General features: G+C 41.8%; 1 protein-coding gene across 3 annotated transcripts in view; it reads right to left on the bottom strand.

Annotated features, from left to right (window-relative positions):
* REPS2 (RALBP1 associated Eps domain containing 2) overlaps positions 1-24741 on the bottom strand; it is a 107673-nt gene that overhangs the window by 40869 nt on the left and 42063 nt on the right. For all 3 annotated transcript variants that reach the window (XM_054211208.1, XM_054211217.1, XM_054211223.1), the window contains exons 5-12: positions 22945-23042; positions 21008-21146; positions 18966-19029; positions 17019-17161; positions 14084-14178; positions 8751-8820; positions 6547-6612; positions 74-116 (exon numbers count right to left, since the gene is read on the bottom strand). In XM_054211208.1, coding sequence (XP_054067183.1) covers positions 74-116; positions 6547-6612; positions 8751-8820; positions 14084-14178; positions 17019-17161; positions 18966-19029; positions 21008-21146; positions 22945-23042 — 718 coding nt within the window. The remainder of the gene's footprint in view (positions 1-73; positions 117-6546; positions 6613-8750; positions 8821-14083; positions 14179-17018; positions 17162-18965; positions 19030-21007; positions 21147-22944; positions 23043-24741) is intronic.

Genomic DNA, 24741 nt, shown 5'->3' with positions numbered 1-24741 from the left:
ACCAGTTCTTGCGCCTTCTGTCTAACACCAGAGGAACGTATGTCTTCTCCTGAAACAGAAATGAAAGCGGTACCTGGATCGTGGTCTGGCTCTGAGTGCATTAGATTCCTGAGCAGCTGAAACAGAGAAGAAAAAATAACAGCTAAAACATCATATTTTAAATAAACGCCTTTAGCTGAAGGATCAGTGCTCAGTAAAAATGTGAGTGTTGCAAATGTGGATGTGAGAGTGTGCTCATCTCACATGAGCTATCAGGACTGATTTTTGCTTCTCCTTCCCCTTTGTTTTTATAGTGTGTGAAGGTCCTAAGAATTCAAAAGCCCACAAGTAGTCAGACCTTCACCTCTTAATCTGGTTACAGGAAAAGCAATAGGTCTGACAGCTCTGACCTGTAGTTGTGACCTGACAGCTCCTGGATGTAGGTGTGACAAAGCAACATAAGGAATACCATAAACTTTCCACAGAAAACATCTTATTCCTAAGTCCAGATATCTATTAGTTGCCCCTTCCAAAAGCACAAAGGTTTACGTCCTTCCTAAATACTTTAACTAATTAGTATAAATGTTCATCTTCTTACTACTACATATTAAAAGAAATGAACACATCACATTGAGACTACTTTGATGTTGGGAAGGAAAAGTATTTCATAGAATGAATCACAGAATGGTTGAGGTTGGATGGGAACTCTTGAGATCATCTGGTCCAACCCCCTGCTCAAGCAGGGTCACCTAAAGCTGGTTGCCCAGGACTGTCTCCAGACAGCTCTTGAGTGTTTCCAAGGATGGAGACTTTGCAATCCTAAGAAAGGCGCAACCCATGTACATCCGGGTCACGCTCTGGATGTATTCTAGAACAGTTCATGCCTCGCATATCAATTCCCCATCTCTTTCCTCCATCTTACAGCATTAATACATGGATACTGTCCTACAGGGTTTTTGGACAGCTGTGAAGCTAAAAAGCTGTAAAGGCTAAGTGTTGATCAAACACATTTCTATTAATGTAAAAGTCGGTTTCTTTTATTTGGATGAATTCCAAATACCTTGCCACATGCAGATTTTATGTGATAGGAAAACAACAGCGCTGACTTCCTTCTCTGTGTAATTCCTCAAGGCTGTTCCTTGGTTTACATAGTCTTTTAGTGACTTTTCTGTTACTCTCCTTACTAACATGAGATAATTTTGAGAAAACATATCTGTGCGACTGCTTTCAAATTCAGCCCACTGAGATATCCTCAAGGTGCTGCAGCAGCATCAAGGATCCCAATGCAGGCACAAAGCAAATCCTTCTACTTTTCCCATCATTCTGCTAATCAAGGTACAACACTTAAGAGAAGCCAAGTAGGTTGAGGGGAAAAAAACCCAACTATTCTCAGAGTTTCTAGCTTCCTCCAGACATACGCCTACTCCAAAGTCAGATGTTTATCACCAGCTACTCTACAGCACTACCTGAGAATACGAGAGATCCTCCAAAACACAGAGCAGGAGCTACCTGTGGTAGCAGCTGGCAAATACTGCCTTTATAATGGCTTGCATTGTGCTACTGCATATACCCTCCATAGGAGGCTTTAGGCTTATAGAAGGCAAACAGCAGCATATGGCACATGTACAGCCACACGCTATTTCTTCATAAAGGAAGGTCGTGCTTGAAAGGTCGTGCAATGCTAGTTGGTGCTTTGGATGGAATAAACCCAAATGTAGCTGGCAGTGACACAAAAAAACACTTATAAACCAAGTTCTAGTAGATTATTGTCGCCACCAAACTGGCTCACAGTCATTCCACATTTCTGCGCAACACACTTTTCCTAGCAACCAAAGGGGAGAGAGAGAATTATTATGAAAATATGCAGTGGTGATAATCCTCCTCTCTCTCTCTGTCAAACTCCCAGAGAATACAACTTTAGAAACTGCTTCCCTACAGCCATATGACCCAATTTTTCCAAGGCTGAAATTGCCGATTATTAAATTACATGCACAATTATTAAATACGTGCCACTTAGAAATAGGAAGTATAAATCCTTTCCAAGCTAAGCCATGTTTAAGAACCTTCAATTTTTTCTTCTTTTATGAAGATCGCAAATCTGTTCACAAACTTCTTCTAGAAAGACTTTCTTCTAAAAACATACAGGTAAAACTGTCATTCAGACTCTCCGAGGACATCTTGTTGAGGTAAACAGGAAAGCACACAGGAAGAGAGAATCCCGAAATGACTACTAATAAAATATGATAGCAATAGAATACTATTGCCAAGGATTTCCTTTTAAGCTTTTGAAAACACAGTAAATTCAAGGCTACAGTTACACAATACCCAGGCTTAGCTTTACCTTTCAAAATAGGTGTAATATAAAAAATATTATAAAGCAGGTAGTTTGTTATTAGGACATACAAATAATTGTGACAGGATTTCCATAAAATGTGCAGTTGTTTTGGTACACTCAGTCTGTGTGTACTTTGTGTTTGAGGTTCAGGTTTATACACACACCCCCCCCATTATCATTCAAGATGACAGAAAACCATTTTATCCAGTTTATGAATTTTCTGTATTTCTATTGCTATGGATACTTAAGCCTAACCTACATGAAACTGATATAAAACTGAAAGTTGTTGAGTAAACTAATTACATTTATTATTTCAAGTTTTTACAATTCTTTTCCTCAGTCTTGACTGGCAAGGGCTCCAGCCACACTCCCGGAGTCACAGAAGATAATGGCAGGGGTTGGAAAAAACTGCCCATTGTAAGTGAAGATCAGGTTCGTGACCATCTGATGAACCTGAAAGTGCACAAGTCCATGGGACCCAATGGGATACACCCACGGGTACTGAAGGAACTGGCAGATGAGGTTGCTAAACCACTCTCTATTATATTCCAAAAGTCATGGCAGTCTGGTGAGGTCCCCACTGACTGGAAAAGGGGAAACGTAATCCCCATTTTCAAAAAGGGAAAGAAGGATGAACCAGGGAACTATAGGCCAGTCAGTCTCACCTCCGTGCCTGGTAAGATTCCTGGAGGCACTGCTGAGGCAGAAGAATAACGAAGAGGTGATTGGGTACAATCAACATGGCTTCACCAAGGGCAAATCGTGCCTGACAAACCTGGTAGCCTTCTATGAGAAGGTCACAACATCAATAGACAAGGGGAGAGCAACTGACATCATTTACCTGGACATGAGCAAAGCCTTTGACACTGTCCCGCATGACATCCTGGTCTCCAAGCTAATAAAATATGGGTTTGATGGATGGACAATTCAGTGGATAAAGAACTGGCTTGATGGCCGCACCCAAAGAGTGGCTGTCAATGGGTTCATGTCCAACTGGAGGCCAGTGACAAGTGGAGTCCCTCAAGGATTAGTACTGGGACCAGTCTTGTTTAACTTCTTCATCAGTGACATGGACAGTGGCATATAGTGCAGCTGCAGCAAGTTTGTCGACGACACCAAGCTCTGTGGGGTGGCTGACATGCCGGAGGGAAGAGATGCCATCCAGAGGGACCTTGACAGGATGTAGAGGTGGGCCCATGCCAACCTCATGAAGTTCATCAAGACCAAGTGCAAGGTCCTCCATCTGGGTCGGGGCAATCCCAAGCACCGATATAGACTGGGCAGTGACTAGCCCGAGAGCAGCCCTGAAGAAGAGGACTTGGGGGTGCTGGTGGACGAGAGGCTCAACATGAGCCATCAGAGTGCACTAGCAGCCCAGAAAGCCAATCATATCCTGGGCTGCATCAGGAGAAGAGTGGCCAGCAGGTCGAGGGAGGTGATTCTCCCCCTCTACTCCACTCTGGTGAGACCCCACCTGGAGTACTGCGTCCAATTCTGGAGCCCCTACTACAAGAAAGATATGGATGTGCTGGAACGTGTCCAGAGAAGGACCATGAGGATGACCAGAGGGCTGGAGCACCTCTCCTATGAGGACAGACTGAGAGAGTTGGGGTTGTTCAGAATGGAGAAAAGAAGGCTCCAAGGAGACCTTATAGTGAGGGGGCCTACAAGAAAGATGGTGAGGGACTTTTTAGGATGTCAGGTAATGGTAAGACGAGAGGGAATGGATTAAAACTAGAGATGGGACGATTCAGACTGGATGTTAGGAAGAAGTTCTTCACCATGAGGGTGGTGAGACACTGGAACAGGTTGCCCAGAGAGGTGGTGGAAGTCCCATCCCTGGAAGTTTTTAAGGCCAGGCTGGATGGGGCTCTGGGCAACCTGATCTAGTGGGAGGTGTCCCTGCCCATGGCAGGGGGGTTGGGACTAGATGATCTTTAAGGTCCCTTCCATCCCTAACAATTCTACGATTCTATGATTCTATGATTCCTGGCGTAGGAGAGCCTGATGAACTGAACAGCTTGGTCTGCACTAATCAAAATCATGTATGATGATGAACTCTCATTTATTCATTCACATCACAGGAGAACGTGAAGGTTCCTGTTTTGGGCATTTAACTGCTCCCACCCAACTCTGACAATCAATTTCATTTAAACATTCCTAAGGATGCAGGCTCAATAACTTTTGGCTGTTGCCTGATGGCTTATACTCAGCTGGTGCCTCCTTGCTTTACAGGCTGATTATCAGGTAGAAAACTGTACCATAAAAGGTGCAAGTAAGCTACACTGCTAAGGAAAAACCAAAGAATTCCCCACTAGTTTAAATCACCCACACTGACTCAACTGTTACCTCTTACCGGTGGCCTAGGCAGAAATGCACAATTTAAATGCTCACAAATTTGGCCCTTAATCCTTTAAATGTCTAAGGCCAACAGTGATCTTGCACTTAGAAGACTAAAAAAACTGGCCAGATATTCAGAGATGCTGAGCATATAAAGTTTTTACTGACTTCAAATTTCTAGTCCTCCTGATGGCAAAGAAAACTTTCCCATAATGAACCACGGCAGTATCATCTTTCCTGAATTTCCATAAACAGCCCAGATGGATAACCGAAGAAGGATGTAAAATTCCTCCCACTTCATCCCAACGGAGTTTTCATCCCCAAGGTTAATGATTACAATGACCTTTCAGGAACGACGACCCATTCCGAAATAACCACTCAGTTTACTGGGCTGTATCTAGCCCACTGCATAGATAAACGTTTTTACTTCGAACATCAATCGTATCGTGCAACCCGAGAACGTGCTGGCTCAAACCCTCAATGTGCAGGACAGCGAGGGCGAAACCCCTACGGTGACAGGAGTCATGACAAGGGGGTGAAACTCTGCCACCGTCTCTCCTGGTGTACAAAGACAGCAACGCTGCTGGAGGGAGGAGCACAGCAGCATCCCAAAGACCTCCCTGACTCGGAGATGGAAGGACACAGGAGAAAGAGGCCAGCGGCACGGGAGATGTGCAGGTGACAATAGGGGTTTTTTTTCCTAAGCGTACTGAAGATGGAAGTGCTGAAATGAAAATAAAACTGCCCTGGGGCGCTCCTGGGCGAAATGGCGGGGAAGAGAACAGAACTGAAAGTCTCGCAACCACCCTCCTCTCTGCCGGAGAGGGAAGTCTAAGAGTGTCTGTGTGTGCGTGAGAAGGAGAAGCAGCACTCATTCGAGAATAGGAGCTGAAGATAGGAAATCTGGCAGCTGCCAAGTGTTTGGGAAGAAGCCAGGAGAACAGAAAAAAAAAAGAGTTGGGAAATGAGGCATGCAGCTGTTGAGCAGCCATGAATAAATCGAGCTATAAGACAAAACTGCTGTGACAGACATGTACGGTCAGTTTTCTTAATCAAGGATATCTTCATTAGTAAAAACATTTATGCAAAAGGAAATGAAAGCAAGTCCAGATTTGAGCTTGACTGGGACCAGGGAGGGCTTGCAAACACTCCTACCACTCTAGGAAAGGGATTAACAAAGTGGAAGGCAAGGGAGGTCTGATGAACTGAACTGAGCACATGGGAAGTTTCAGGGGCATTTAAGCAATTTTGACATACGCTGTTTCAGAAATAACATTTTCCAGTATGATAGGAACAAGGAGCGTGTGTTGCAGCTGGAGAGTGAAAAATCAGGGGTGGTTTCAACAAAGAAACGCCCCCCAAATCAAAAGCTTACATCAGTGCTGTAAGTGCCACAAGCTCCATGTTTCCAAAAGGCTATTGACCCTTAAACTCCTTGACAGAAGACATGAAAGCTCAGTTTTTACCAAGAAACAGACCATATTTCAGAATAGTTACCGAATACTTATTCCATACTTCAGAGCAGCTTTTATCAAGAGGTACAATATTCATGCTCTGGCACCTCGTTTGTAGTACAAAAGAACCCAAAATTCAGACTCCTTACAAAATGCTACGTTAAAAACATTTCCTACACATGGAGAATGCACATCCACTAACAACAAGGGAAAGAAATTAAAAAACCCCAAACTTTTGACAACCTGAAGTACTAATTAAGATTAATTTTGCAAGTAGTAGTCATTATGAGGTAAAAGCTAGTTTCAGTAGTAAAATAGTATGAGAGCAAAAGGATCTTAAAAAAATTAAGCAAATTACAATAATTTAGGCTTACTGTGATATAAAAATATTTGATCAAAATTCTAATGGAAGTAACACGCCAACTTTTTTCTTCTTACCTGTTTTCACAGTCAAGTGCTGAAATTCCTTTGGTATCGTTTTGAGAGGAGTGCTTACTTTGAGAGCTTAATAAAAAAAAAAAGGAAAAAAAAACAACAAAAGTTACTTTAAGTATGTGCAGGTAAAATCTACAGGTATCAGCTCTGAGAAAGGAGCATCTAAACTGGTATTAATTAGAACGTCTAATAATGCTAAGCGTACTCAAAAAGGAAACAGAAGTAGACAAATACCCTCAGAACACACAAGCACTCAAAAAAGTAACGATTTTTAAGAGCACAAGAGTGATGAACAGAAGGGCCTGTGCCCAAATTGCCAAATAATCCCAAATTTTGAGAACTGGGGTGGAACGGGTGTCTAAATCTATGGACTTCTGTCTCAGAGATGAGGTGCTCTCACAGAGACAGCAGCTGGTGACACCTGGCACAGCCAGGACTCATCTGTCCCCCAGTTACAAACCTGGAAAGCCACGATGCTCAAGAGACTGGCCGCTTCTGACCACTGCACCCTCACCAGCCTGCTCCGGGGCATGCCATATGGCACCAACACAGCCAGGGTTAACATTTAGGAAATCCCAATCTTTGTGCTTATTCCCCTTCCACTGATGCCTACGCATCCTTTATTAATGACTTTCTTAAGGCATTCTTAATGCATTGTAGTGTATTTTAATGTACTGTAATACACAGTATTATAAACGACAACTTGGAATGAAGTCCCCCATGTCCATCTGTCTTTATCAAACAAAACATGTGGGAAGAGTCTGGTTCTCATGATCCAGTTCTATTTACATTATCTTCCACATTTAATTATAATATAACCTGACAGAATGGAGCCAATATACTTGTATAGTTTTGGAAATGCAGGAAAATTTGCTTCTACAGTCCTGAACCACAGGTTCTTGACTTCTGGGGAGATCTCCTCAGTCAGGAGAGCAATCGGCTCTTTCATTTGTCAGAATAGCAATAAATGGTAAAACAAGAGCATTTGTTCTTCAGATAAAAAGGTAAGAATCTGTGTCATAAATACAGCAAATCTTCAGCCCTGAAGGACTGCATGTAGCAAAGCAGCTTGCCATCTGATTTAACATTTCAGCTACCAAGAGCAAAGCTTTTCACAAGTTTTTCACCTACACAGGGAAGAAAACAAGATTCCCCAAGTAAGAATTAAATCTGCCCTAGACATACGAAAGCAATAACCTTCAAGGTCCAAGTCCTGCTCTTGCCCATTATGAATTTTACAGCAAAACAAGCCTTGTCAACAAAACGTGAATTTCTTGGATTACGCTCACTTGTCAAAATGTTTTACAAACACCCATCAAATCTGACAACCTATCTTTGACCCAGGGACACTGGGAACCTGCCAAACTCAGTCACAGCGGAGTGTGGAAGGGGGTTCAGAAACATGGACTACCTGGTCCCACAGCTCTGAGCATGTGGACAGCTGTGAAGTCAAGATACATAATTTTTTTTTTTTTTCAATTAATGCCTAACCAACAGCTCTGAGAATAAGGCAACAAAACACCCCCAACCGTTTTGTTACCACAGCTGAGGGTCAGGGACAGCAAGCGAGAACCTGAAAGGTCAGCGAAAGGGCACGTAACAGAGAATGACTGCGTGATGAGCCAGCGCCCGTTCTGGAAGCCCTAGCAGCTGCTGAGCGGAAAAAGAAAAAAATCACTTCAATTTCAGACGGCTTGCTGCTGATGGATTTCAAGTGAAATAAATGAATCCAGTATTTTCAATCCTGTTTTTCCAAAACTTTTGTTTTGCAAGAAAACATAGGGACTTTTTTTTTTTTTAATAGGAGTCAAAACTAATTTTGAAGTGTTGCTAATTTCCTCCGCAAGGGGAAATCCAAAATTTGGCACAATGTAGTCTTTACTCTTACAAAATTCCTAATAACAATTACAACTTTGTAGAAATGAGAAGTGTAACATTAATTGCCTTAGGGCTAGACATATTTTAGAAGGCGCATTTCATACCATTCACATATGATAGAACTAACTTTGAAGCAAGCGCATCCATTATTTGTCTTCATCTCAGCTTCTACAAAAGCAACGTCTTGCTTTTAAATCCATAGCAACATGCAGCCAGCTTAGAAATTAAAAATACCATTGTTTCTGTCAGCAAAAATATGGAATTACTACTAACACACAGAACTTATACCCATAATGGGGGGAGGGTGGAGGAGTGACTTATTTGAATACCTTGTTTGTCCTCTTTCTTTGCATCTTGTAACAGGGCAGAGTTATCAGGTACCTCTTCAGCTGATGCCTTCTAAAAGAAAGAAGATGTATTTATTACACCGATTGGCATAGCACCCACATTTCCACAGTCAAATATTTAAGACTGCAGACCAACACAAACAAAGGTGATATTCTCTCTTGGACCATAGAATCATAGAATCGCTTAGGTTGGAAGGGACCTTTCAGATCATCTAGTCCAACCATCAACCTAACTCTGATAGAAACCATCACTAAACCATATCTCTAAGCACTCTGTCTCTTAAATACCTCCAGTGATGGTGCCTCAACCACTTCCCTGGGGAGTCTGTTCCAGTGCTAACCCTTTCAGTGTACAAATTTTTCCTAATATCCAATCTAAACCTCCCCAGCACAACCATGATTTGCTTTGCAAAATAAAGAAGCATAGAGGACCTTCGACAAGACAACTGTAACTCTGCTTTTCAAGGTACAGCAGTTCCACACCTGAAACTAGTTTGAGAAGCACTTCAACAGTGACTCACAAGGAAGTAAGGACTATATGTAAGGAGGGACTTCTTGGAACAGAGCAATGTTGTTCTGTGTTTTCTTTTCTTTTGGGGTGTAACACCAGTGTGAGAGTTGAGGAAACCTTCTCCAGCCCCTTCACAAGAGTCAGCCTCCATCAGAACAACCTCTCCAGCCAAAACTCAAGCCGTACTGCAGGGCCCAGCAGTTCTGCATCTGAAGTCTTACGGCTGAGGTTGGTTATCCTTGGACTACTCTTTTCTTTCAACAGGCAGTCATTGAGATGGGAAAACCAAATTTCATCAGCATGTCTGCTGCAGGCCCATTCAGTCCTCTGATGGGAAAACAGGGAACTGCTCCCCAGTCTTATTCCTTAACTTTTTTTTATTTCAGTAGCAACTTATAATACAGGCATTTCTTGTTCTTGTAACTTCTGCTGCGCAGCTCACAAGAAGGAACCAGGAACAAATTCTACTCTGCAGCCAAAACCACAATAAAGCAAAATGTCAGAAATTTGTCGCCATGCTTCCTTAAATGTTAAGTGATGCTAGTTTTTTTCTCAGTGAGCATTCAAGAAGTTACAATCCATTGGGCCTAAAAAAATAAAGTAAAATTCAGAAACATAGATTTTGATGACATTAAAAAAAACACCACAAACAAAATCTCAAGTCTGTAATTCAAGGATTTGTCAACTCAGTAATTCAACTCAAGTCAGTAACTCAAGAGTAATTGAGAGTAAAGGGCAATGAGATCTATTTCATGAAGTTGCACGTGAGATTCCCTAATGCTTCTGGGGAAGCAACATAGCAAAAATATGGCTTGAGGACTTCTGAAAATGTTTGAACAAAACACTTCACCTCACACTCTAAAGAGCATCGGACTAAAGGCCTAATTCAGCGCACGCTTGAATCTGTGGAATGACTCTCAATGAACTGCGAGCACGACGTTTCTGAGGGAGTTTAGAGCAGCCCCAGACAGTCATTTTATGTATATAGTGTGAAATCTTGCGTCTTATCTTTAAGCTTTTGGCAGCGAGAAAGCTTGTGGAAAAGAGCCAGAAGAATGGAAATAAAAAATAAATTAAAAAAAAGGAAAAGACAGACCAGAACCAGAATGGGAGACAAAAGCTTGAGAAAAAAATACAGGACGACAAAACCTCCTCGGTTAATAAAAAGCAGTCACCCTTGTCATTCCCGAGCATAACATTAGCAGTCTCTGTGTGTTTTGTAAGTTTAACAAATCCTAGCATTCAGGTGACCTGTCTCCTGCCATTATTTTATTTATGGATGCATTCAAGAACTGTTTCCATTGTATTGCAGTACTGTAGCTCAGCAGTCACGGTAAAAATGGTCTTCTGAAATTAAATTAAACAGCCTGAATGGATGATTGGTGGAAAGAGACAAAGACATGGAGATAATGCATAACTGATTGCATTGATAATATAATATTTTTAACGTAGTGATGAAGTATCTAAACTATATTTCCTCAAGTAGCCAAGCTACAAATTAAATTGCAACAGTGAATTACTGCATTTCCCACAGAGGGAGATGAATGGGAGATGAATTACTGACCTTCCAAACGATACTTATTCGGTGCATTAATTCTGAACATAAAAGCATCAGTTGAACAAAAAAAAATCAAGTCAAAATCTTTCTCAAATCGGTTTTAAGAAGAGATTTTATAGTCCACAGTAATCTGAAGTTATGGTGAGAATATCTCAAGGAGGAGAGTGCAGCGATAAGGCAGAAGAGGTCTGAAAGCTTAACCGCTGAAAATTAAACATAAAACGAGGGACTTGTTGCTTGTTTGGGCCTTTTTTATATTCTGTGCTGTATAGCCTCTACAGCTATTTAATTATTGCTATAATATTTCTTCTATTATCATCTCCACTGTGGCAGAAAAATCTAGAACGCAAAAAAAAACCCATACAATGTAATTGCTTAGGAAATCACCTCCTCCTAGATTTATCCTTACTCTGCACGTACATTCAAGGACCATAAACCAGAAGAGCCTAAAAACCAGACATTTAATAAGATTATAAAATTGTATTGGTTAAGTTACTGAAATGACATTTTATTTCTAAGAAACACAAGACGACTCTGAAAGCGAGATTTCTGAGCTTTATGAAATACAGAAAACAAAGTTCTGATCTCACGGTCCCAAAGCCTGCGCTACTAAAGAGCAAACTTCCTCACAACTCTGCAATAACCAAAGACCGCTTTGCATACCTGGGTAACGATTTGCGAAGCCAGTATCCTAACAAAAACAAGGGCTCCCTAGGCCACAGAGATACTGAAGCAGATCCCAAAGTCAAGAAGTTACATAAACTGAAGCTTCTTAGTTATGTGTATGAAAGATACATAATTATGAATGTATTTATAATTAAATTATATTAAAAATATATGTTTTATAGCTATCTTTTTTTACATATGCATGTGAAAACGTAAGTGAAAGAGAGAAGCTGACACTCAGGGGTCATACCTACTGACAAAACCATCCCAACAGGGATGTGGCAGTTTTTAAGCAGAAGACAAATAATTCTCTCTAAAAACTAGTATCTCGAGCTGATGCAGTGCGTTAACTGAAATACTCAGTTGACTGTTACTGCAGTCTGGAAACAGAGTTACATATATATGTACATACACATGCTGACATCAGCCAATGAGTTTTCAAAGCAAATCGCCTTGAATTTTGCCTTTTATGCTTGTTTAAATTGCAAAGCAATGCGCATGTATGCTAATGAGGCACGCTCCCATGGGGCTGCTGAGCTTTGCCACACGACGGCATGGTGAAGATGTGCCAGCGCAGCGTGGCCTGTGGCACAAACTCACAGCCCCCTGCAAACCACCCTCCCAAAATAAGGCCACACACAAGGGACCAGGCTGCTGGGCCACTGTGAAGGACCTGCCTATGCTGCCAATGCGCCATCATCCGCGCTACCAGAACACCAGTGCTGCTTTCACCACCCGATATGGCTGCTGTGCTTTGGCCAAGCTGCAGTACAAAGAGCAACACCAACCCAGGGAGAGCACTGGGGAGAACACAGATATTGTTCTCAGCACAAGAAGGACACGGACCTGTTGGAACGGGTTCAGTGGAGGGCCACAAAGATGATCAGAGGGATGGAGCACCTCTGCTATGAGGACAGGCTGAGAGAGTTGGGGTTGTTCAGCCTGGAGAAGAGAAGGCTCCAGGGAGACCTTAAAGCAGCCTTCCAGTACCTAAAGGGGACCTACAGGAAGGATGGGGAGTGACTCTTTATCAGGGAGTGTAATGATAGGACAAGGGGTAACAGTTTCAAACTGAAGGAGGGTAGATTTAGATTGGATATCAGGAAGAAATTCTTTACTGTGAGGGTGGTGAGGCACTGGAACAGGTTGCCCAGGGAAGTTGTGGATGTCCCATCCCTGGAAGTATTCAAGGCCAGGCTGGATGGGGCTTTGAGCAGCCTGGTCTAGTGGGAGGTGTCCCTGCCCATGGCAGGGGGGTTGGGACTAGATGGTCTTTAAGGTCCCTTCCAACCCGAACCATTCTATGATTCTATGATTTTCTAACAGTTCCAGGAGACAGATTGGATGCCCAAAGCGATGGTTGCAGCACTGCCCAAAGTGAACGTTGCGCTCTGTAGCAGCTTAAGAGAGTCTGCTTGGGGGTGCCGTTTGTGGAGGGAACAGCTGTGTTCTGATGCAGGACCTCCCCAGAGCAAGGTACAGGGCAAAAAAACAACTGGAGCACAGCCTTGCTGAGCTGGCATGACATACCATTACTTTTTAACTTGGAAACAGCGTCAGAAGGGCCCAGTCTTGCAGTCAGTCTGCCATTTGATTCACTACCTTAAATACTAATGCCTTAAATCCCACAGTGTACATACTCAAGAGTTGCAATATCCAGGCACAACTCACTGGCCATGGTTAGTTCAGCTTTACAGGGTCTTTAAAGTTTCATTCTTTCACCTCAGTGATAAACTCTTCTCCTTAATTTAGTTTTGCTTGCAACAGCCTTCCATCACAAGGCTGGTACCTGTTGTGATAGTGCTACAACGGATCTCCATTCTTCCCTCAAAACACTCTCCCAGCTCGTTACAGTTGCTACCTAGACCCTTAGATCTTAGACTCTAGACCTTTACATAGATCCTTAGACTATGTAAGGGCTGGATATTAAAATGGAGACTGAATCACCTACAGCAGAACTATGCCTGACCATACTGTACCACGTCTGGGATAGTTTCAGTCTCCAAAGAAGTAAAGTAGAAGGAAACAGGACAAGCCAAGACATTACTCTTCTCATCGTCAAAACTGGGGGAGCGAGTGTGGGAATGGAGCACTGTAAATGGAAGAAACACTCAAGAGCAAGGTGGTCAGGAGTGCCTGACTGGAACAACGTCTACACCCGAAACCTGACATTTTTGATCAATTCAGATTCAGGAGATATTTCCCCTGAGCACTGTCCTTGTGCCCCTCCTGCAGCGTGGGCTCTGCCCCTCGTGGCTGGCTCCCAGCGCCGGAGGGGACACAAACAGGTAAAGTACATTTCTGCGCACAGACTCCAACATCGCGCCAGGTTGGAGACCCTCCGTGACTACCGTGAACTCCGTTTTATGGGAATATCTTTCGAAAAGCCTGTCAGCCCTTTCCACACACCGAACGAATCGCTGAGAGAGGGGACTGAGATGGCTTAATGGTCAACTCAGAGACTCCTTAAGTCCTCTCAAAGACTCGCAAGTCCCGCTGCTCGGCACACCGCAGTCACTGAGAAGCTGGGCTCTTCCCTCTGTGCCCGGCAAGGTAACTACCTTGCCTACCCCTTCTTACCTCCGTCCGACTGAAGTCTCGAGCCTGCTGACCGCCTGGCAACGACTCAGAATAAGAATCAAACAGTGCGCAGTCACGCATGGGCTTCAGAGAAGCTGCAGGGGGAAGAAAAAAAGAAAAAAGAAGAAAGAAGAAAAAAAAAAAGAGTCATACCAAGTCTTTGGTTAATACACACTTCTTAAAAACCTGTTCCAGCATCATTTTGCCGTTCGTTTCTACTTGTCAGAACTGATCTATAAGCCACGGGGATGACAAAAAACATGAAGAAAATCTTTCTGTTTTGAATAATTCACTGTCATGAAAGGGATAGCATGTATAAGTTCTGTTGTAGAAATAACTGTGAAATTTGGGAGAAGTGATTCTCGGTAAACATTAACTGCCAAACAACAACTGTCGGTTTGTATTTTTCCTCCTCACAATTTAGTATCAAATTAGTTGGCCTTATAGTTTACACCTTGCTGGCTTAGGAATGTTAAAGGTACTTACCAAACCCTCAACTCTAATTTTTGATATTTTGAATACTGAAAAGTACAGCAGAATCTACATTATACACTAAAATTGAAGGCTAGCAAAAAGCAAAGATGTCAAACACAGTAGTTACTGCAGTACCACCTTTGATATTCTTTACCTAAATAGCATCAAGAGCAAGAAAAAAAAAGGAAAAAAAAAAAAAACAACTCTAACTTCTTGGAACAATATTCATAGGAATGTCATTTCTACTCCACAAGCTGAGGTCCTTCAGCTGATAGTTCCCCTGAGATAAATCTGTCGTAACAGCTGGAAAACATTTTTTCTTTAAGATCAATGTATTGAAAGGCAGAATAACCAGTTCTCAGGCCAAATTTCTAGTTTCTGGCTAGCATCCAGTTTATCTGAATAAATTAAGCTCTTGCAAATCTGTCTTAATTTACAATACAGTGGGTTACATACAGGTCTTTTATGCATTTTGTAAATTTGTTGTAATAAAAACTTCCAGAAAAGAAGGCAGAGGGTCAAATTGTCAATGGGGCTGTGCCAAAATAGTATTTGGACTTGCGGTTGTTTATGGAAAAAGCCATAAAACTAGTGAGGTTAATTTGTCTTCCTCTCCCAGCCACTTTATTTGAAGCTTTAACGCTCTTATCAGACACAAATATTTCACTTGAACCAAATTCTGCCTCATTCCGAAACTAATGCAATAAGCTAATGAAAATGAGTTTCCAGTAATCTTCATCAGGTTCCTAATAAGCCAAAAAAAATTAAAAATCTAAGTTTCACAGAAATCAAATCATGAAAACAAAAACCCTCTCTCAGAAATTTTTTTAGACGTTTTAGGTAAGTGTATGAGGCACTTGCTTACTTATCAAGGCTTTCATTTCCAAAGTTGATACAACCAGGGCTCTATGCTTTCTTGTGATTCACGGTATCACAGTGTGTTGAAATGTTCTGCTTTTTATAAACGCAAGTCTTTGAAAGGACAGATTTCTGAATCCTGACCAGGGAGCAGAATGAGCGCAAGACATTTTCGGACCCTCAAGCTAACCAGAATTAGCATATTAGCTGAGGTATTTAGAAGGTCCACAACAAACAATTAGTCCTTTCTCCTCTTCCACACAGAGCAGCCTAAAACGCTTGGTTGTGTGCAACATGTGAAACAATAATCATCTAAGAAAATGGTAAAGATCCCTGTGCTGAAAGGGACTAATTTGGGAAAAAGAGGACTCCCAAGGAACAATCACAGCTCAGCATGCTCTTCCTCCCATTGACATAATGATTCCTTACTAGTAGAGAGAGCCATTTCCATTGCAGTTTTACCCAAAAAGGCTTAATGTGAAGACAAGCCAACAAGAACCTGCATGGGGGAGGTTACGGGCTAATTTATGGTGAGAATAGGCAATGAAAGTAGTGAACAAAGTGGTGGTCCTGAAGGGAAAAGGGTAGTTGTAATTATGACAAGGGAATGTAATTACAGGGACTAGAAGTGATGAAGACTTGGAAGTACAGGTTTTACAGGAGCTTCTCCCCTTGGATATGAAGATAGTGGATTATAAGAAACATGACTCCACCAGAAAATACTTCACAAATCTGATACAAGGTGAACATTTAATTTTCCTAACTACAGCTTGATTTGCTCTTTTCCTGCCTTTTAATATATTCAGTGTCATCGAATTTAATGGAGATTTTATTAGGTCTTAAATATTATCCCTTAGCACTGTAATTATCATCTGTGATTAATCCTCCTTGCCCTAGAAAGTCATGCACATTTTTTAGATGGAACAGTATATATTTCAATGTTCATTTATAATTAAAAGAGACATAACTGAAGAGAACAAATGAAAGGGCAGGTCTCTCGCTGCACGTTGTTAGTGAGGTATGTTATATTTTGGATTAATTTGCCCTTGTGCTACACAAACTGTTGTAATCCCCCTGTCATTATTGCAAATTACTTATGGAAGAATCTGTGGATTACATAAAAAGAATTACAAAAAAAAAAAAAAAAAAAAAATCAACCTTTGATGCAATCGGCAACCGCATCTAACAAAATATATTAGCATAATAAGTTCTAAAGCAGTCCAGTATCATTTTCATCACATCTTCAAGAGGGAAAATCATCAAGAGAGTTAAAAGCCATATAAATTCTTTTAGATTATCTTTGCTACAGAAAATCACCTGCCACTTTAGCTGTAATGACACCTGAAGCACACTGGAGCAAAAAAGGCAGACATTGAGGGGCACATAACCTCTACATTTTGCATCGCTTTTATACATTCCTTCCTCAGCAATGGCCTCGCAAGCACAATTAAAAACGCATGCGTTAAAAAGCAACCAGGGAGCCATTAACGCAGCGTAGAACCCCGTGTCCTACCTGCAGGATGGGAAACGAAACCCGTCTTACCCACACGCTGGATTTCTGAGATGGCTACGGGAACCCGAACTGCTGCCGGGACATTATTACCTGCTTGAAGGTACTCGGGCTGCAGCGTCTCCGGCAGCGTCTCCGGCAGCTGGTAACCATTCTTCCTCGCAACCACAAGGTGGAAAGCGGCACAAAACTCCGGGAGTGTCAGTGCCCCGTCGCAATCCACGTCGCTCAGCTCCCTGCGGGGTATGACAGGCACACATTTTCCAAGCCATTACGTCAGGGAAACATATGTGTTTCCCTGATGTGAACTTCTTTACTTTGTGTTTTCCTGATGTGAACTTCTTTACTTTGAGGGTGGCAGAGCACTGGCACAGGCTGCCCAGAGAGGTGGTGGAGTCTCCATCTCTGGAGACATTCCAAACCTGCCTGGACACGTTCCTGTGTAACCTGCTCTGGGTGACCCTGCTCTGGCTGGGGGGTTGCACTGGATGATCTCCAGAGGTCACTTCCAACCCTATGATTCTATGATTCTATGATATTTTAATGCAAGACAAGCATCTCTGTCCTTTGCACTTGATCCTAACTTACCATACAATATGATGGTATGTGTATATTATACCATGAAATACATATCCTGCACTTCCAAGGGTGAAATTAGCTACCTAATGGTTGGAAGCACCTTTTGGCCAATCCATGCAGGATCTTAAACCAGTTCAAGCAGAAAAAGTTAAAAATGGACTTCAGCAATGGTTACTTAGCACTATTGACCAGTCTCAAGAAAAGAGCTAAATTAATGCTCTTGACAAGTTGAAATGTAATTGTTCTCACTAAAGCGGTTCTCTCTTTCATTCTAGGACGCTTCTCAAACACTAGAACTGGACTTCAGAAGTTCAAGAACTTTATAAATTACCTCTGTAGAAGAACTGAGTAATATTTTATCATGAGCACATGGACTAAAACAAACATATAACTTCCTACTCTTTGAAAGTAAGGAGCATTTTTCAAGCTGTTGAGGTTACAGTGACAAAGACTGAAACATCCCATGTATTTAACACAGCAACACAACCTGATAAATCACATCATGACAAAATCATAATTAACTACTAGAAAGGAATAAGTTTCTTTAAATTTTGCAGAGAAAAGAATTTGTGCCAGCAACAGAAATAAAATGTGTTTTGTTAACATACTGGGTTAATCCATTCTTCTTAAGTAATCTTAAATTTAATTTCCAATATTTACTTCCCCCAACGCTATGTTTCTTCAGTTGTTTTTTTTTTTATTTTCACAACTGACAATCCGCTTTGAAAAGATTCCAGACATATTCTTTGACCCTGACAGATGTTTAAGCTCTTGCAAGCTTTTCTTCTCATCTCTCTTCATAAAAGCATATAACAGTAAAACCTCTATCAGCATTTCTGATCAACGTTTAAAACTGTTTGTTCTCCCTCTCTGAGATGCGAGGATGACACTGAATTACAAAGCACCATGTTGTTTATGAAATTATAATAGAATCCTTGTCAAATTTTATCATGTACAGTTCCATCCGCAGTTGTTTCTAAATAAGCTCATTAAAAGTAAGTGTGTTGGTTCATTAGAAAAGCACTGATGAATTATGTAGTTGTAGTTACTAAAAATTAGGCATTAATTAGGCCTCCTCTAACAGAACACAGCCAGAAACGCAAAACCAGCAACACATCTAAAACATTCCAGAGGTGCCTCTCCTCTGTGTCGTTTCATGAAAAATGTCAGTTCGTTGAGCTAATGATGCTGCTTACAACATAGTTAAGAACAGCTCTCCGTTTTATCGCTGTTCAAACCTTCCCAGTCCTGCTGAGTAGGCGAACATCTCTGCAGAAAACAAGCGTGTCAGGAAGATCAATGAGCACCCTGCTGCTTGGGCCTGAAAGTGATTCTGGAGATAAGAGCAATAATTATAATTGAAGACACTTTTCAAAATTTAACAAGAACTCTTGAATTAAGTGTCTTTTAAAAAAAAAAAAAAAACAGGATACACATCCCCAACATTATTACAGTACTTACCAGATATGAGAAAGCTCTGGGATGGGCAGCTTTGATTTTGTGAAGAAATTCTTTGCCACAGAACCTGGTGGAAAACCGCAACTTATCAGCCATTGGAAATTAATTCTCCAATTATTTACCTTTGGCCAGAGCTGCCATGCCAGAAGCAGCTGGTTTCTTTACGTCCGAGAGATGCTCAGATTAACTGGATGCTAATATAGCTGTTGGACCATTTGTCTCCTGGTGAATAAGTGAGACAGAAAGGCAGACAGAGCTGTTGACCTCATTTCCCCATTCCCTCCATATGGGAAAAATAAATAAATGGAAAACACCCTTCAGTACTAGCGATTCTAACCAGCATAATTAGTATGTCAACAATGATGAAATAACAGACACAAATGGCTCTGCTTCACCCAGGAGCCACGTGTGTGGCAGTACAGTGCTGCAGTGTCTGCACTGCTCTCCCAAGATGCTGCTTCAACCATGACTTTTCTCTGTGGTGTTTCAAATGTTATAAAAAAAAAAAAAAAAAAAAAAAAGAAAAAACTCAGGAGATTCAGACAACACATAGCTACTGCCCTGCTGCAGGCATCCTCACTCACCCTGCCACACCAGCCCTTCTCATTCTTCTCCTAGCCAATAAATCCATTATTTCACCATCCCATACACACAGGCTGTAGAGGCACCACAAGATCCCTGCAGCCTGGAAGCCCTTCCTGGATATAGGCTTACAAAAACGTAAGGCAAGGTAATGCAGAGGCTTCCAAGGCCTACACCACTCTTCCCCTTGCGCATTCAGGTCGGATCACTCTCTGCAGGCCCTAAGACAAGCTGTGATTGGGGCAGGTCCAAGACTCACCTCCTAGAGGACTACATGACCATGACGAAGCCACGTGATAATAACGTAGCTCCGGAATATCCCCCAACCTCCAGCCACCCACGATGCAGGAACCTTCTCAACCAGGGGCAGCACTTAAATATTCAATAACTTCTGACAGGTTTTTCAATCACGGATTTCTCAAGTAACTTCTTACACCTGGGCAAACCTCTAGCACCTGTATCATCCTGCAGCAAGGATTTCTACAGCTTAATTACCTTAGGATGCTGCGGAAGCTCAAATTTATCGTTTATAAACAGTAATTCTGGATGTGCAAGGAGTGCCTGAGAACCTTGCTCAACATAAAGCAAAATGTACAGCTACCTGAGAGGCTGTATATGCATATAATATACACCCATACACAGTTACAGACATACATAAGTCTGTGAGGAAATAGAATGTTGTTGTTCAACACCAATTTTCTCTTTCAAGCAAACTATAACAAGGAAACTTAACTGAGGCAAAGAACTGGCAAAGCGCTAATTTCTGTCAGCAGCAGGTAATTTATTGAAACTTCTGGCTGGATCTGAGCCTCCTGAACCCCAGTGATACAGCAGAGCCACTCTGTTTAAAACCTGTGACGCCTTCCTCGCCAGACCAGCTGTCTGCACCCGCAGTGACTCCTCTCACGAGCAGCCTGATCCTCGCAGTCAGGATGGAAACACAACCTCAATACGCCATTAACAACACTTTCACCATATGTGTGCTCTCCAAGACTTGCTTTTAATCACCCTGAAGGCCAAAATCTCAGTCCCTCAGAGCCATAACCACTCAGGCTTGTCCACACAGGACAGTTAACTGCATGCTTTGCTTTCATCGCATGGACGCTGCCACATTTCTGCTCGGAAAGAAAGCACAACCCTAAGGGTTTTTTCAGCTCCATATACACTCCAGGTGGGATCCACTGTCCCTCAGAGTGAGAGCTCATTTTAATTTTTAACTGAATCGCAACACTTCTCTCTTAGATGTAATTATTTTCCTAAAATCAGGAGATTTAGGGAAAAACATAATGCCCACAGTACTGGCTTGCGCTTTGAGTTGTCTGCCTTTAAAAAGAAAACGCAATCAACTCTTCCTCATAAACTCCCTCCAGAGAGGAAAAAAAGAATTAATTTACCTACTTAACACTTTGCGCCTCTCAGCCTGGTCCCTCTGCTTGACATGGGCGGTGTTCGGTAAAAATTACCTGAAATAAAGGAGTTGAGGTCGGGCTGCAGGGACCTGAACTGGTTGATGTAGTAGTCTCGCTGCTCCTCCGTTATCCTCCAAGGGTCATCCGAGTAGTGGGCGCTGCTCTCCGGCTGCTCCCGCTCCGCTGAAAGAGACTGAAGGGAGGGAGACTGGCACCGGCCGCAGGCGGGGGGACAGAAGGGCCAAGAGGGGCACTGGCAACCTCGAGAAACCAGATTTGCTCTCTTCTATTAGCAGACACGTACTTTAAAAAGATGAGAAGCAGAAACGGCCACGCTGATTACCGTCCCACTACTTGTCTGTTAAAGCTGAAGCTAATATCAGGTATCTTTACCCAGGCAATTAAAGAAGTTTTACATGACCGAAGCTAACAGAAAAAGGAAATCTTATACTGCTGACCGCAAATAGGAAAGTGCAAGTCATACTTTATGACCCCTGGATTCATTTTGGGGGTTCATTTTGGCTGCCATGCATTACAACCCTGAACCACACACTGTATACCTGAAAGGGATGGAACCAGTAAAGGACATAAAGCTGTATTTATGCAGCACAATGCATGAAAATTTAGCTTTGCTAAGAAACTATACATTTAATCCAGAAGTGCTGCTGTAATTACGCAGCTATACCATTTCTGGACCCTCAGCTCACGTAGGTAACTCAGCACACGTTACACCAAGCCAGGGAGATGCTCAAACCCCTAAAGACCTCCTTGTCCTTCCCTCACTTCTCACGGTTTAGGTAAAAATTCTCCTTGAGGAAAAGAATATTCTGGAGGAGAAGTACGTTTTATTCATTTATGTCTTTGCACTCTGACTTGACTTGTTTAAGGGAGGTCTGTATGTTTGGTAGGTTGGGTGGTGGTGTTTCGAAGAGGGCTGCTGGTACAATTAGTGTCTTTGTTAAGCTGGAATGACTTAGTATTTCAGATGCTTTAGGCCTGGATGACAACACCCTTACAAAAACGGAGGGCAAGAACGAACAATAACCAGGCTCCAACCAGCTCTGCAACTCTTCCTCTGCCATACCTGTCCATTTCCTAAGGATCAAACACAAAACACCTGTTCTGCAATCCATCGAAAGAACCCCGAAACAGGCAACGTCATGAAGCTGTAAATTGATTTTCATTTTGAAGTGCTGCACAAATGCACCCAATTTCATTTCAAGTTAGCACAAATTTTGTGACACTACCTGTAGACCTTTTCCTGAGGCTCAGGTGACATTCTATTATGGATGTGGGGTGCTAAGCACCAGGGAGAAGGTACAGAGTCTCTGAGAGCGACTGACTTAGGAAAAACTCCCCTTTAGGAGAGATTTGTCCTTCCTTAGGGCAAACTACCTGTTTGCATAATAAGTGCACAGCAGGCATACTGGAACATCGGGAAGATATGCTTTTGCAACCAGCAGGAAAACACAGGACTCATCTCATAAAAGCAAACAAATGTCCAGAAATTCATTTATTCTGTTTGAGATGCAATTTAACCTACTGGGGTGAAAAAACAGAATACGCAGAATATTAAGCCATAAATTCTGTGCATGTGCTACAGATGCATTCTAAATCAAGCAGGAATCTCTGTGAAACCTCATATATTTTAAATGAAAATGTTTTACTTTTGGTAGGATAACCTCTATTTTTTTTTAACATTTGAACTGAAGAGTCTCAGTCTAGTTTTCCTATCTATGCTATTTGGTGCTTCTCATTCTATTTAACTTCAGCAATTTAATTAATTGGATTATTTCTTTTAATTTCTCCTTCCCATCAGCTTTGTTTTTTTCTTTTTCATACACTAAAAAAGCACACTTCACCCTCTAGTCTAAAAACACCATGGAGAACACTTTTTACTTTTGAAGTGAGAGTTCTTATGCCTTTTTTTTTTGTAATTTCTCTATTGTTTTGTTAGTAGTACTACTAATGAAAAACGTGCAATTCATTACCCGATTAAGAGTTGAAGAGGCGAGTGCAGGTTTGGGTCCATAATTCCCTGATGATGGTCCGTCTTGCTGGTGAGCAGAGTGTCTGACTTCGTAAGGAGCTACAGACAATTAAAATAAAGTACATAAATGAAAGGATAATCAAAAAGATTCCACTAGGCTAGAGGAAATCATTAAATACCGCAAGGTCAAGAATCTAGCTTGTGAACCTAGTATCATAGTATCAAAGTCCATTTTGTCCTCTGCAACAGAAGTCCAGCCACGTACTTGTCTTTCACATTACATCATTCTTCTTCAGACATTACTGATAGAAACTGTCAGTTATGTACTACTAAATAAGAGAAATCATTGTTCATCATGTCAAAAAAAACTCCAAAAAAAACATATTCCATGAAATATATATTTATATAGCCTGTTTACACATTTATATGTTTTATATCCTCATACATAGCAAAAGAATGCACTACAAATAAGAAGAAATAATTCAACTGAGCTGCAAAAAATATGCTTTGACAATGCTACCACACTGTAAACCACTAATTTTCCTTGTATTTTTCTTTCCTCTTTCCTAATTTCTGTTGAAAATCAAAATACACGACTCACCACTTTGCATTATTTGGAGTAAAGTTAGTAAAGAAAAGTAACAATTACTTCTTTTGCTAAAATAAGTCACTTATGTTCCACTGCAGCAAATATAGTAAGTGGTGACATAACAGCACGTTTAAGAACAATGTTTTAAAAATAGGTCATGTATGCAAACAGAAAGGCAACTCGCTTGCAAACCCTTGCAGAGACAAGAACTTCTGCTGCCAGCCTATTTAAAACGACAGTTTTAACAAACTTCTGTCTTAAGACAGAACTTAAAAGACTCTCGATGAGAAGTGAGACCAAGAAATCTTAAAAATTTTGAGTTCAGGAAGACCTCAAAAATTATACCCCTAGCCCCCTCGCTTTCCTGAGCAGTCTTATCTTGTACTGGTATCTATTTTTATGCCTGCGTACGCAACTTCTAATTTCAGAAGAAAACACAGGAAGGAAGTTGGGAAAGGTACAGATGCCCTTGGAAAGGAGATTTAGGCAGAAGGCCACATTGCTGTGTGTTTGTTAGCACGGAAAACTTCTGAGACTATCAAGAAAAGAGTACATAGTCATGGTCGCGGTGCAGAGGGCTGCTCTTGAAGACACACTGTCCAGTTTCAGCATCAGACCTGCAGCACAGACCAGCTCACGCAGCTCAGTGCCATGGCGCTGGCATCTCCTGTGCCGCCTACGCTAATGCAGTGGCCTTCAGACCCACCACTCCAAGTGCTCTTCAGAAAACTGGAAGAGTCCTAATCTTAAAGGCCAGGAAGAACCAGTATGTCACCGAGACTGGCACTTGGTACAGCATGGGCCATAAAGTGTTACCTGCTTAGTGCCACTGAGAAGGCACTTGGCTGAAGTATCCCTAGTGGGGTTAAAATAGGAGAAATTCCCTTTCTGGAAAATAACCATAGTGTTCTAGACCTCTAGGATTTTATCACCTTAAAAATTCAAGTGGTTGAATAATTAATTTTAGAAGAAATTGACAGCTGGATTGGATGCTACTGCCTCTACGCACTTTGCACAGCTGCTGACTCCATGAGAAATTTCACCAAAGTTACAACTGCAACCAAATTCAGAGGGAAAAAAAAAAAAACCAACACCCAAAATACCTCCCCCCTGTCCCTACCCAGCAATGACAGATCTGGGACAGAGTCCCAGAAAACAGCAGAGTGCACATAGTCTTGTCAGAGATTAGGTATTAGCATTTATCTGTGA

Source organism: Rissa tridactyla, chromosome 1 (genome assembly GCF_028500815.1).
Source record: "Rissa tridactyla isolate bRisTri1 chromosome 1, bRisTri1.patW.cur.20221130, whole genome shotgun sequence".
In the NCBI taxonomy this organism is placed as follows: Eukaryota; Metazoa; Chordata; class Aves; order Charadriiformes; family Laridae; genus Rissa; species Rissa tridactyla.
The sequence above is the reverse complement of the archived record's forward strand: the minus strand, read 5'-3'. Positions and strand labels throughout refer to the sequence as shown.